At 35.3% G+C, this 14,600-nt stretch overlaps 1 protein-coding gene across 2 annotated transcripts in view; it reads right to left on the bottom strand.

The window, feature by feature from the left end:
• The window catches only part of LOC149078218 (uncharacterized), a 68,080-nt gene that overhangs the window by 14,905 nt on the left and 38,575 nt on the right, over positions 1-14,600 (bottom strand). For both annotated transcript variants that reach the window (XM_089241816.1, XM_089241814.1), the window contains exons 2-6: positions 14,360-14,480; positions 11,676-11,827; positions 11,062-11,127; positions 1,496-1,615; positions 484-616 (exon numbers count right to left, since the gene is read on the bottom strand). In XM_089241816.1, coding sequence (XP_089097942.1) covers positions 484-616; positions 1,496-1,615; positions 11,062-11,127; positions 11,676-11,827; positions 14,360-14,480 — 592 coding nt within the window. The remainder of the gene's footprint in view (positions 1-483; positions 617-1,495; positions 1,616-11,061; positions 11,128-11,675; positions 11,828-14,359; positions 14,481-14,600) is intronic.

The raw sequence follows: 14,600 nt of genomic DNA, 5'->3' as shown, positions 1-14,600 counted from the left end.
TTATTCAAATCTTGAACTCATGATTGAAGAATACAAAAATATGTTCCAGTGTACTGAATTTTCCATTAAGCTCAATTAATCTACCAGAACATAGCAAACAGGAAGCAGAAAAAAAAGGGAAATTCCAACTATTCCCAATTTAGTTTGTAAAAAATAAATATCTTAAAATATGGAAAACAGACAAGGTTCAAATCAGCTAATTCAATCAATTCTTTGAGTCCAGGTGTTTAAGAATTTTCCAGAATCTGAGAATCAAATTTCTCAGTATGCTGTCTAATTCCAATTTAAAGGAGAATACATTGCTTAATCACAACTTGTCACACACACACTGGGCATAACAATTGCTGCAAAGAAGTGGTGCTCAGTATTTCTGTCATACAACATTCCATGTAATATTATAAATTGAAAAAAATTAAAGTGGTTAAAATCTCAAAAATTAGAAGCGCTGCAAAAATTTAGTAGTGCAAATAAGCTCATTCTTACTGGATTTTTTCTTGGGTTCAAAATAATCACCCTCAGATATCTGAGTCACCAATTTCTTGAAATTACTACCATCGAAGGGCATAGCTCCATAAACAAGTGTGTAAAGCAGAACACCCATACTCCAGCAATCAACCTGGATTGATAGTAATAAATATGTTACAAAAATTATGCATCATAACAGATTTCAGTTTTAAAACATTTAACATAAAATATACATTGCATGCATAATTGAAAAAAATGTTATTGTTGCTGCACCCAATATTTGCAAGCTTTAGATTTCGGAGTCATTGTACAATATGATAATCTTGCCACCAATCACTGGATTAAAACTAAAATTTAATTAAAAATACTTTTTTATTAAATATTTTCAATTTCAAATTAATTAAACGCTTAGATACTAGACATCCCTTGAAATTTATAACATAAAAGCAAATAAAATGCAATGAAACAAAATGATCAATTTGTCAGTTCTAGTACAAAATTAAAAACTATAATTTTAACAGTCAAACTAACCAAGACTTGGCATCTTGAAAAGGTGTGAGTTTAGAATTTAAATAGATTAAGTTAAAGAATGTACATGGAGTGTGTGGAGTTTATGGTAACTGGCTGTAGTTTTTGCTATAGTGGATTGAATATGCTTTTATATAAATATTTTGAATTAGAAATAGTAAAAATGCCTGTTATTAATATATAAATGCTTAAGTACTACACGGTAAGCCCATTAAAAAATGGGTGAAAACAAAAGAACATGTGTGAGGGTATTTTAACATACAACATTCCTAGTAAATATGAACTCGCCTCTTCGCTCAATATAATATATATTTAAGAAAAAGAAATTTGTAAATTAATTTTTTACTAACAAAATAGTTAAATTAATCTGTAATTATGATGCAAGTCTATCATTTACATCAAGATTGAATTTTTTCAAATCAGCAATTATTGTATTATGTGACAACATGCTGCAAACAAGTAGGTATTTACTATTCTTCACAAAGTGTATAAGCTGACTTACTTCTGGACCATAATAAGGCACACCTTTCACAATTTCTGGAGATGCATACAATGGACTACCACAATAAGTCTTCAGCATATGACGCTCATCAAACACATTTGATAACCCAAAGTCGGCAATCTGAAATTGCAAATTCTCAGTATAAAATATAAAGAAAGATAATAATGATTAGAACATTCAAATAAAATCAGCATAGCAACTTCAGTTGCAAAAAAGTATTTCAAGCTTTTATTTTCTTTTTCAAATCCCAGTTTTACGAATTTTCTTCAGTAATGCTATATGTGTTCAGTTATTCAGCAATATGTATCTTTAACACATTTTTTTCCACCCTTGCGGATAATACTATATTTTGCCTCTTATTACAAATCCTTTTAAAAAATAAAAAGAGCAGCATAAAATAAGCTAAGGAATGCCTTGATTAAAAGAAAAAGACTCATTATAATTATCATCATAATCAAGGGCGGCTCAAGCTTACTTGCTGCCCAGGTGCGAAGCCTCATATGCCACCCCTAATGGCGACCCTGGCAGGAGGCTGACAGGGCTTCAGTGAAAGAGACCTCAAGATAAACCCGATTTGTTTCAGAAGAAAGCTGCACATCATTGTTTGCCATGCAAAATGTGCATGATCATACGTCTTGCTTTTGAAGTAGGGTGGTTTGTTCCAGAATTATTTTACCATTCTTAATAATGCCAGATAACTTAATCCTTGAAACAGCACTTATTTTTGTGAGCCATCATCACTTATCCTGTAAAGGTGATTATAACAAGGTTATTTTTATTAAGAAATTTTTTTCATAGGTGTTTTTGGTGCTCCAGGGACAGGACAAATGAGAAGCCAAATTTTTTCTTCGCTTTCATTTGACTATTGTGGAAGAAATTCTGGGTGAGGGCATGGCCCCCCCCCCCCACATCCAAGAGCAGGGTCCCTAGGATGGGATCTTTTGCGGTGCCCTCAGTTAGACTTTTCATGGGCCCTTCTATAGTTAAAGGCAGAGATGCAAAAGTTTCGCACGGGTATAGATTTTGTTTCCAGATGCCCCGATAGCTTACATTCTTGTTTCTGGTATTACGGTTTGACTGAGGCTCTGTCTATTTTCTCAACGTTTCCGTTGTCGAGGTATAACTCATAGTGGGAAATTTCACCCTTGGAGGCGATGGAACGTGGCAGTGAGGTGGGGGAGTTATAATAATTGTGGACACAATATAGCAGGGGTGGCCAACAGCTGGTGTGTAACCTGATTTCATGTGGACCCCCCCCCCCTCGATTACATAAAAGTGCTTTGTATCAAATTATTTTTCTAACCATTATTTTAGTTAATGATTTAAAAAGCAGATTTTCTGATCAACAAACTACAGTGATCCTGTATGAAACGGAGCATCATTAGACTGAAATAATATTCTGTTTTAGACAGATTTCCATTTTATAAAGGTGCAAATGAAAGCACTAATCATTGAAGACTATATTTTGATTCTACTTAAGGCAGGTTTCAGTCTCATACAGTGTCCGTCTTAGACAGGTTTCACTGTACTTGCATTCATTATTTCTAGTGATAGTAGTAATTTGTTCTTCTCACACAAAAATTGCTTGAAATTGAAGTTTTTTATGAACAGTTTTTTCCCCTCACCTCGTTGGGCAAGTTGCTTTCGTGATTTTCCTGCTTTGGCTAACAAACATTTTTGTGATTTTCCTGCTTTGGCTTAACGAACATTTTTGTTGATATGTATGCAAGTGCTAATGTAAAACAGCAATGTAGTGAGCTGAATTTTAGTGCCTATCATCATTAAAATTACTCTCACTTGAGTCTGATTAACTCATGTCTACTTCAGAACCTTTTTTCTCTTTCTTAAACTTTTTGAACTATTTCATGTAAAATGAAAGTTTCAGCTAATAGAAAATGTATTTAAAAAAAGGGAGCCTAAAGATGTTTTAAGGGTGCTTTCATTCAGTGCAAGACTCTGAGAATCAAACTGAATAGTCTAGACCAGTGATTCCCAACTGGTGTGCCTCGGTAGTCGCGAGATATTGTGAAGATAAATCAAAAAATATTACGGTCCACTTAAGATCTTAAAATAAATTAAGTCAAATTAATTACTCTCATGCACGACAGACCTATCGGATAAGCCACCATCTGGTGGCAATGTCAGCAATGTGAACTTTAGCCTGAGTTAGGTCTGGCTGTCCATGTACTTCCCCGTTCAGCGCACATGAGCTCTAAGGAAAGAGGATTCTTTGGCTTTGTAGTTTAGTGGTCTAGGACACTCACCCGGAAAATAAGAGGACGTGGGTTTGATTCCCTGTAAAGCCAGTTGAGTTTTATTTCCTGGATTTATCTTTGCATCAGTCAGCTGCTGAAACTTTTGTAGTAATAGTGGAGAGTGACATCATGTTCGAATAAGCTGAACGACCTCATTTGTCAACACTTGCAAACACACATTGCAAAATGCAATAGATATGTACTTTCCACCTTTTTCCACCGAGAATCTCGACTACTAAACCAGACATGCACCTCGTGGATATTCCTCTGCAGAACTTCTAATAATAGTTACCAATTCCAATTGGTACATGTTGGAATGTGTGTGTATGTATAGTGAACCTTCCATGATGTTTGTCTCTGTGTAATTGTTATGTGTAGTGCTGCCATCTGCAATCAATTTTTTTAAACTATGAGTTTTTCTCAACTCAGTGATTTAAGTGTAATGAATGAATAATTATACTGTTGTAGGCCTGTTGCTCTCTGCAGCGAGACTTTTTAAAGGGGAGATCAGCTCGCATTTGGGCCTCAACGTTGGGATCCGCAGAAAACCAACTTCAGCCGACCACCACTGCGACAAGGGTGGGGTTTGAACCCAGATCCTCACGATGCAAGTCCATCTGATAATCATGACTGGATTGTCTCACCATTTGATTTCACAGACAGTGTGGAGGAAATAGATTTCACTGCTTGCGAATGAGATGAATTTATTTATCTTTGCACCGATTCCACATTCAAAAGTGAACCGATTCCACATACCAAGAGTGAGGCGTCTGTGGGTGTTTTTTTGATTGGACTGAGAGAGGAGCATCCTAATCTAATGAAGAAAGCAATAAATGCACTTTTGCCCTTTTCAGCTCGTATCATATATGGCGACAAAAAATACAAAGCAAGAAATAGACTGCAAGACCTTGAGGACAATTTACGTGTTTCGTTGACAACTGTAAGGCCTGATATCTGTATCTGCGCTCTAAGCATAAATCACAAGTTTCACATTAATGATTAATCAAACAAAACTCTATTGATGTGTATTTTTATTGTGTTTTTTTTTTTTTTTGCAGTAAACTGTATTCGAGGAAGGGTGCCCCAAAGTTTTTAATATTATTGCCAAGGGTGCAGTGAACTTCAAAAGGTTGGGGAACGCTGGTCTAGACCATAGTTTCCCAACCTTTTTTGTCCCATCATCTCCTTCAGAAACTTTTTTCTCCCATTGCCCCCCCCCCAAAAGCAATCTAACCCATAGAATCCTATGTTATAACCACAGTTTCAACTACCCTCTGGAACATTCTATCACCCCCAAGGGGCACTAATGCCCACGTTGGGAATCACTAGTCTAGACACTCTATAGGAGTCTCATATTTTTTTATCTACATGTATCAGACACAGAAATGAGCTGACCAAATCACAAATGGATGCCGACATCTATGACCTTGACTGGGTTATGTCAACAGCTTTGAAAGACTAAAGCTGATGTTGGTTATGCACATTAGTGTTTCTTGATGAAATGATACAATGGTGACGTTGAATTAATTTTAGAATGAGAATCAAATTTAATCAACTTAAAAATCAAGTATTACTTATTTACAAACAGATTAACAAGACTAAAATGTGGATACGTGTATGCGATCAGCTCTCTTGTCACTGATGTGTAGTGCTTTTCTTTCTTTTTTAGTGTAGTGCTAGTTTGTAGTGCACTATGTGCTACACACTATCGCAATATATATGCCACTGCCAAAGCCCAAAGTGCTGAAATTTCACGATGGGGTGCCACTTTGCGAATTGGCCGGAGAGCCCTGGTCAAAGCTTGATGTGCTGATGTAAGATGGACCATTAGGAGCCTAATCCATTTTTTTCATTGCCAATGTGTGATATATGTCTGTATATAGCAGATGTATTAGATTACCTTCATGTGACGAGAGGAAAAAAGTGAAATTTGAGAGAAAAACTCTCTTTTCGGGAGGGGGGGGAATGATTGTTGTATCATGATTGTGGTTCGATGGGTTGTCATAAATAATCTGGACATAATTATTATGAAAAAAGAAAAAATACAGCAATTGACAAAATGCAATGGTATTCCATTTATTGTCATGATATTGCATCAGAGATCCACCAATGGCAGCATTTCTCAACCTATGGTCCGTGATGATAGCATAGGTGGTCTGCAGGCAGACTTGATAAAATTGCTCACACATTTTATTAGTAATATCCATGTGTTCAAATGAAAAATTACATCTTCATATTTAAGTTCACCATACATCATGCGGGAAATTGCGATCCCAAATACGGGATATCACTAAATTTTGCCAAAAATTTCTATTTATTGCTTTAAATGCAATATGCTTGTTACTTCTAAAATTGCTAAAGGGTGTGGAAATAAATGCCTGCTTCAAATCACTGTAAACAAAAATGTATTTGATGAAAAAAATATTCAAATGTACATTAAGAAAAATAAAATTTTGTTAACTCTGGGATCTTAAATAATAATCAGTAAAATACAGAACATCACCAATTGGCATCAAAGACATTGCCAGAAGTAGCCACAAAAATCACCTCAATCATAATTAAAATTCCAAAAATTGCAGCCAAAAAGTTTAATTGCAGCCAATGAATATTTATAATTTTTTGCCATAATTATCGTAATATAATTTCTAATATGAAAACGCTGCATGTGTATTCATGACTTTAGTAAATATTACAAATTCAAATAAGTATCAGTGAAAAAACGGAACGTGTAAAAAACTAGGAACAAAGAAAACTGCAGGTATGTCCCGTAATGTGGGACACAAGTGGTCCGTCAATTTTTTTCAAACATTTTACTGGCCCTTGTTTTCAAGGACTGAGAAACACTGACCTATGGTACACAATGTCCACACTTATTGGGGCATCTGGATTTGGATGGTAGAGTAAAATTTCTCCAGCCAATGCAGCTTTTGCTTTGTCAAATACATCCTGGTATGTCTCATACCAAGGGAGAGGTTCTTCAGACTTTTTGCAGATTCATCAGACTTCTACCAATTTCACTAAAGATGCCAAGATATGAGCAGCCTTCGGAACAAAGCGACAGAAAATTCTTGGGTCTTTTCAACTTCTACTAAGTTGTATGAGAGTGGTTGACTCAGGATATTTTGTTATTGCTTCGACTCGATCTGGAAGAGGTTTGCCAGTTGGCGAAACCTGTACTCCAAGAAAGTCAACTGTGGAAAGTCCAAACACAAACTTGAAAGGCAAGAGACCATAGTCATTTAGTCGCTGAAAAAGTGCTTTTAGATTATGAAGGTGCTCCTCAGCTGATGACGATGTAATGAGTATATCAACAAATGTATATGTGAATGGGAGGTCTCACAACACTTCATCGATAAAGCATTGGAAAGTGGATGCTGCATTGTACAGACCAAAAGGCATTCTTGTACTTTCATAGAGTCCAAATGGCATGATGATTGCTGTCTCATGAATGTGATCCAGATGAATTTGATGATAAACACTCACTGGATCTATATGAGAGAAAATTGTTTTTTTTCATGCAGTCAGACATGAAATCTTGGTTGTTGGACACAGCATATCTGTTCTTGATGGTTTTTGCATTTAATGCTCCAGGATGCCAGTCATCACAACCCTGTTTTTGAACCATGTGAAGCAGTGATGCATAGTTTCTTTTCGATGGCCTGATGTGTCCCAGATCCAGCATGTGCTGAAAGGTTTGTTTGGCGAGCCTCAACTTTGCAGGGTCAAGTCTGCTGGCTTTTGCTGTGACTGGAGCACCAACTGTCTTAATAAAATGCACTGTATTGAGCTTGATAAGTTGATTTTGTAATTTTAGGAAACTGGCACAATAAGTCTCTCATGGTACACCGAATCACCATCCACTAATTTGACAGAATGTTCACTAGCATGTTGAATTTTATTGAAAGTACTTAAATTGGTGGACAGATCTAATGGTCTAGAATTATGCAAGATTGACGAAAGATGAAAATAATACAAAAAAATCAACTCTGAGGATGGTGTAGAAACATCTGCTATGTAGAAAGGACATGAAAAATTTCTTCGCGAATTGAAATCCAGCAAAAGCAGCAGTTGATTATAAACATTGAGTTCAGATGAATTAGTGGGGGCAAATACTTAAATCTATCATTGTTTAAGCTCAGAAGTAGTTGCTGGTGTAGAAGGCAAACATAACTGCCCCTATCCACCAGGGAGGACAAGTTTGATTTTTTAAAATCTTTCACATATAGCTGTTTGTTGATTCAGGCAAATGAATCGGACTTGAAAATTCTGTCAATGGGGCATTCGCTTCTTGTAGCAGAAAGTGGCTCAGCTAGTTTCCCAACTGCTGAAACTTGCAAGGAAACATTTTCTTGCTTTGTCACAGAAGTTTCTGTGGTAAAAGCACATGCTGTCTTCCGGTTCCTGGAATGGGATAGTGATCTGTTGTTGTGTCCATGGCCGCAATAGTTGAAAGGAAACTAATAAAATAGAGGACATCAAAATTCAATCTTTTTTGAAGTGGACGCCCACTCACAATGGCACCTCAAAACTTCAACTGACAAGGATACGCTTACCCTAGCAAATTCCAACAAGCAAAAATTTTTCGCACAATGATGATCAGGTTCATATTTTAGCCTACCTTTGATCAAATGAGTTTCACACCCAAACACAATGATTATTTGTATCAAAAACAGAGGCAATTATCTTTAAATTTTGACATAAATTTAGAAATCAAAATGCTGATATTCTGTTTGAAGATAACTCATGTAATAAGAATACATGCATCACAAATCTGGTTCTGTGTAATCTTATGGACATACAGGAGCACTGTGTGCGTGTCCTTTCACATCTACAGGTAGTCTGCCTGGTCCATGCGAAACAAGTACATCTTATCTTGGTACCACCATGTATTTACCCATTTCGATGGTGAATATCCACATCACTTTTGTTTCTGGAAAACTTTCTACCCCAATAATAACACTCCTTTCTGAGTTTGTCAGAACATGAATCAATTCCTTGAGCATCTATTTGACCTGTGCAGCCCAAATGGGTTGCCAAATCAAGGGGTAAGAAAAAAATGATTGCAGAAAAATGAGGAAAAAATGCTTTGGCTGAATAAATTCAAACTATAGATGTAATGTAATATTTTCATAACAGTAATTTTTGATGCATTGCGTCTAGCTGCGAAAACAACAAGATAAACAATGAATATTTATCAATTTATGAAGAAGTGGGACCAGGGCAATATTTTAGATGACTAAATTGCTTGTATTTCACCATATTATTTATGGCAGAGACAAATCTGCAAGTTTTTGGGTTATTTTACTCATGCAGTTAATATATGGAGTGTTGTCTTTGGTGTGGTCCGCAATGCTGCAGCTGGCCATTACGTTAGCCCTCAAACAGTGAGCATGGCCATGGAGGCGGTGATGCAAAAAAAATTTGAGCAGGGGAGCGATGAGTAAAAAAATTTGGGAAACGATCAAATATATAAATCAAGGTTATATAGGACTAATAGAAGTTTATATCATGAACATTAAATACAATTAAGCTATTCTGATGCTTTCCTTTAGTCCATATCTCATTCTAAATCTTAGTATAAACCAGGCGTGGATCTATGGGGGGGGGGGGAAGGCCCAAAACAATCTAAACTATATGAATTTACGCAGTTGAATATTAAAAGACAATATGAAGACTAATTTTCATGCTTGAGAAGATATAAATAAAAAGTTAAAATCAATGTTATTGCATGGATATCCAACTCAAAAGTAGGTCCGGCTAATTACTTTATATTTAATTTTCTGGGCTTCATATCTCTAAGCGAGGACAATATTTCAAAAATTGAAAACTCAATACAATTTTTAAAATTATTGATGTAGGGGAAACCAAACTAAATTTCTGCATTTCTACAGTAAAATCAGCAATTTTAACACTGATTTCTATGGGGGATCATCCTTTGCATGAACCTCTAAGTGATGCTGCTGATGATGATTCTGACATCTACTCAAAAAGCCTCATTACTGGGAGGATTGAAAAAGTGGCAAACCATTATTAAGACAAACTATTATACATATAGTGGCAGCATTAAAGAGGTGACAAACCATTGTAAAGGCATATACACGTCTAAAATGCATTGCTAGAGAGCCACAGTAACCAAAATAAAAGTTCCAAAAGTAATTGTTGAGGCCCAAAAACCATTGTTGTCTGACAGTTTTTCGCACATTTTGGGTGTTTACCTTGCTCTGACGAACTTTTAAAGTAGCCTATCGTTCAAGTCGGGTCCCATGTGGTATATATGCAACATTTGGTGATGATCAATCTAAAATTGTAGATTTGTATAGAGAACATACATACACACACAGACAGACACATACTACATATATATATTTATTTATACAGTCGAATCCTGTTTTAACGAATATCGTTATAGCGAAAATCTCGTTTTTTAACGAACACTTTTCTAATCGCTCAAATAAATTTACATAGGAACAATACTATGTAATCTGGAATTCCTTTATAACGAAATTTTGTTTTAACGAATTGATTCCTCCGGTCTCTTGGCGTTCGTTATAATGGGATTCGACTGTATATTTATTTTTACTTTTTTTTTAATTTGGGAAAATCCCCCCCCCCCCCAATAAGCTCTAGATCATAGTCTCCCAAACTTTTTGTTCCATCGCCCCCTTCATCAGAAATTTTTTCCTCTCATCGCCCTCCAACTCAAGTAAACACATAGGATCCAATGTTAAATCAGTAGGTTCTATCGCCCCCTTTGATCATTCCATCGCCCACCAGGGGGTGATATTGCCCACTTTGAGAAACACTGCTCTAGATCCACCCATGGTATAGATTTCTCAACACAAGGAAGCATTGATGAGCTTCTTATAAATGTGGTGATAAAACAGTAAAGTTACATTTTATCCCCATCATACAAAAATAAAATGAATTGCATGAATTCATGAGACAACTGTATAAAAAAACAGGAAGTAAAAGAAAATCTATCAAAATGATGTGTATAAGCTTGAGTTAGTGGCACTTGCACAATAAAATAAAATAATATATAAAAAAACAAGTATTCAAGTTGTTCACAAAAACAAGTATTCACATGTTATTCAAGCAGTCATAAAATAGCTCCCTTCGTAAATGAGACACTAGAGTTAACGATATTTTAGGTATATATACGGATGATGTTGCATATATATACTTATTTTACAGTGTGCACGTGAAGATGGGTGCCAATGTCAACAAAAAATTATTATGGTTACAGTGAATTAAAAAAAAATTTATAATGGAAGTTATTTTATGACACCCTGTATATGTATAAACCATTACCTTTGCATTGCCTTTTTCATCCAGTAAGATATTTTCCAGCTTGAGATCTCTGTGACAAATTTTATTCTGCAAGGAAAAAAGTTGTTAATTATAATTTAGATGCATCAATACACACCGCAGTTTCTGCATTATTCTTTCGTAATATAAAATTAGATATATGTGACTACTACTAAACCAAGCATGCACCTTGTCCATATTCTTCTGCAGATCTTATAACGAATTGGTACATGTTGGAATGTGTGTGTATGTATAGTGAACCTGCAGTAAAGTTTGTTTCTGTGTAATGCTTGTTATGTGTAGTGCTGCCATCTGCAATGAATTTTTTAAACTATGAGTTTTTCGTAACTAATAGTAATGAGTGAAGTGTAATGACTGAATAATTGTAACGTTGTAGGCCTGTTGCTATCTGCAGCGAGACTTTTTAATGGAGAGATCGGCTCGCATTTGTGCCTCGAAGTTGGGAACTGCAGAAAACCAACTTCAGCTGACCATTACGGTGACTGTGGGGTTTGAATCCTTGCGATGCGAGTTTGTCACTATGACCACTCGACCACCACAGCAGCTATATCATGTGACTAAATTTCACAAATGAAAATACTAAGGAATAGACTTACTTTATGACAATAATAAACAGCTGCAGCTATCTGACGAAAAATGCGCCTTGCCTCAAGATCAGAAAGAACTTTCTTTTGACTTAGGAAATCATATAATTCTCCACCAGAAGCAAACTGCATTACAAGAACAATCTTGTCCTTGTTTTCAAAAACTGAAATTTTAAAGAACATACAAAACTTTTAGCAAAATCTTTGGTTTTTTTTTCAACGCAGTGTTAAACTTTTCAAAGCAAAGTATCAACTTTTTTCTCAGTTGAAAAGATACGAGCTCTAAAAAGTTCTTAAAATATCAGATTTTTAATCTAAGAACCTGGTTAAATTACACTGAACTGAAATTATACTGAAAAATGGTATTTGGTGATAAGAACTATGCTTTCAGTGTAAATATGGAAGAAAATATTATAGCTATTTGCAGGGGTTTTTTTTTTCAAACTGGAGATTTTTCTGGTTCACACTGTGAAACCAAAATTCTAAAATTAAGCGTTTCTTGCACAACTAAAAATCTTTTTTGATCCCTAAAATTTGTAGTCTTCCCAAAATTGCCAAAAGCGGAGTTCCTCCCTCCCCTTTGCCACCCTCTGGTTCCAGCCCTGTTAGAGTACAGCTTGCATTCAATCTGTGCTCAACAGGTTTTTATTTCTAACATTAATATAATAAAACAAATATTTATATTTGTTTTAAGCTTTTAAACCAACAGCTATCTTCTGTCATATAAATGTGTGTAATATATATTATTTATAAGTATGTAAGTATAAGTAGTATATAAGTTAACAGGGTAAATGATTATGGTTGATATTCCAAAATGAACTTATAATATAAACATAAAAAATATATATATTTCTGATCATTCATGATAAAATTTGCTAAAAAACATAAGTTAGACCAGTGTTATCCTATGGGTTCATTTCAGTTGGGGGGAGGGTGATGAGAGAAAACAATTTCTCATGAGAGGGCGATGAAACAAAAAGTTTGGGAAACTGAGTTAGACCAATAGTGCGCAAACTTTTTGAAGAGCGGCCCCTTTTGTGAACAAAAATTTTAATCAGTGACCCTCCCTACATAGGCTGACCATGTCCCGTTTTTCCGGGGCATTCCGATTTTTTGCCAGTAAATGTGCTGTATTGAAAGCATTTTTTGGAACATTTGTTTCGATTTTAACTAGGCGATATTGACTTCCAAAGATATGCAATTCTTTTTAATGTCATATAAATATTTACTTTGTTTTTTGATGTACTTAGTGTCCCTTATGCAAGATGGAAGTGTAGCCAGGTGTATGGTCCTTGATGTTTGTGTACAAGGTGATTCCGAAAGAATCATCTGATTTCAAAATGATTCTACATTTGAAATCGACTATTAACAAAAAATTTTCATAAAACGTAGACATACTTCCACTTCCCGGTATCATCATCATCATCAACCATTTTCAATCCACTGCTGGATGAAGGTCTCCTCTAAACATATTTCTTTTAGAGGGTTTTTGGCCGTAATCCTCCACGCTGGCCAGTGCGGGTTGGAGGAAGACCATCCGCATCCGTTCATCACGTGTTAAAAATGGCTACTTACAGGCTGCACCACAAGAAGGTGCGGATTGGACTTTAAGCTACTACTCCTAGTCGATTCTTCATAATGAAGTAATTAAAGGGTATTGTCCTAGTTAACAAGTAAAGACTATTCAACAGCCTCTTCCCAGTATATTCACATATGAATTATCATTCCATTCTGTGTTATTAATTTTTAAGATATATTCAATTTTGAAATCAGGCGATTTTCTCTAAGTCACCTTGTAAAAGCACTGACTTGATATTGTCTGCTGCATGCGCCAGAAACATGAATGTACAAATTTTCCTCTTTTTTTTATCATCGGTGTTTGGATACTTTGCTTTCCTATCTAAGTAGTGCCTGAAATGCAAAATGTGTTGAACACGTTACAAAACATTTTAGGAAAATAACTTCCCTAGAGTAAACATTCTCAAACGTCATTTCCCACATTCTTTTTTTTTTTGCAATGACATTGCACATTCGTGATTCTGGCATGACAGAGTTGATATGTCCCAGTTTTCTGAGGCATTGCGATTTTTTGCCAGTAAATGTGCTGCCCCAAAAGTGCTTTCAGGACAAGAATTGATTATTGTACAAGTAGAATTTGATAAAATTACATTGTATGATACATGGTAATTGGCTCAGCTGAATAAAGGCATTCTTTAGTTTTGGCGTATTTTTAAATAAAAATGAATTTCTTATTTGGAAGTTTTATTGGAAAGTTTTATTTATTTTAGAGAATCTCTCACGAGTCCCCCCCCCCCCCCCCCGAGAGTCGCGACACACGGTTTGCGCACAACTGTGTTAGACTATAATTTCCAATGCATTTTTTCCTTTATAAATCAAATGGCAAATACTTTTATGATGAAATCTGTGATTTTATTTTTATCTCGCACAAAAAATGTTTCCACAATAGATACCCCACCAGGACGTTTTTGAAGAAGAATTCTAACATCTCTTCTTGTTGGGGAAAAAAAATCAAAATATAACAGGTTTTTGAGACTGCTAGAGACAATTGAAGTCCTAAAAATTTACATGAATGCATTTTGGACATTTCATGTTTGGAAAAAACATTGGGACCAATCATACAATACCCGTTTTACATCCTCATAAATGGAGCTGCAAACAAATAACACATGCCATACCTTCATAGATGTGAATGATATGTGGATGCTGAATTGATGACATGATCTGGATCTCTCTTCTGATTCTAACAAGATCTTGGTCATTTTCAATCTTGCTCTTTTTTATAGTTTTAATCGCCACCTGGAAATAAAGTAAGTAAATTCACCTTCTTTTTTCTTCAATATTTAAACTTATGAAAAAAAAATTTTGACACGTTTTGAATGAAAAAAAAAATTATATAATAAAGTGCTGAGCGAAAAT

Source organism: Pholcus phalangioides, unplaced genomic scaffold, assembly GCF_987345545.1.
Source record: "Pholcus phalangioides strain wild (caught in Gottingen) unplaced genomic scaffold, Ppha-v1.0 ptg000014l_1, whole genome shotgun sequence".
In the NCBI taxonomy this organism is placed as follows: Eukaryota; Metazoa; Arthropoda; class Arachnida; order Araneae; family Pholcidae; genus Pholcus; species Pholcus phalangioides.
The sequence above is the reverse complement of the archived record's forward strand: the minus strand, read 5'-3'. Positions and strand labels throughout refer to the sequence as shown.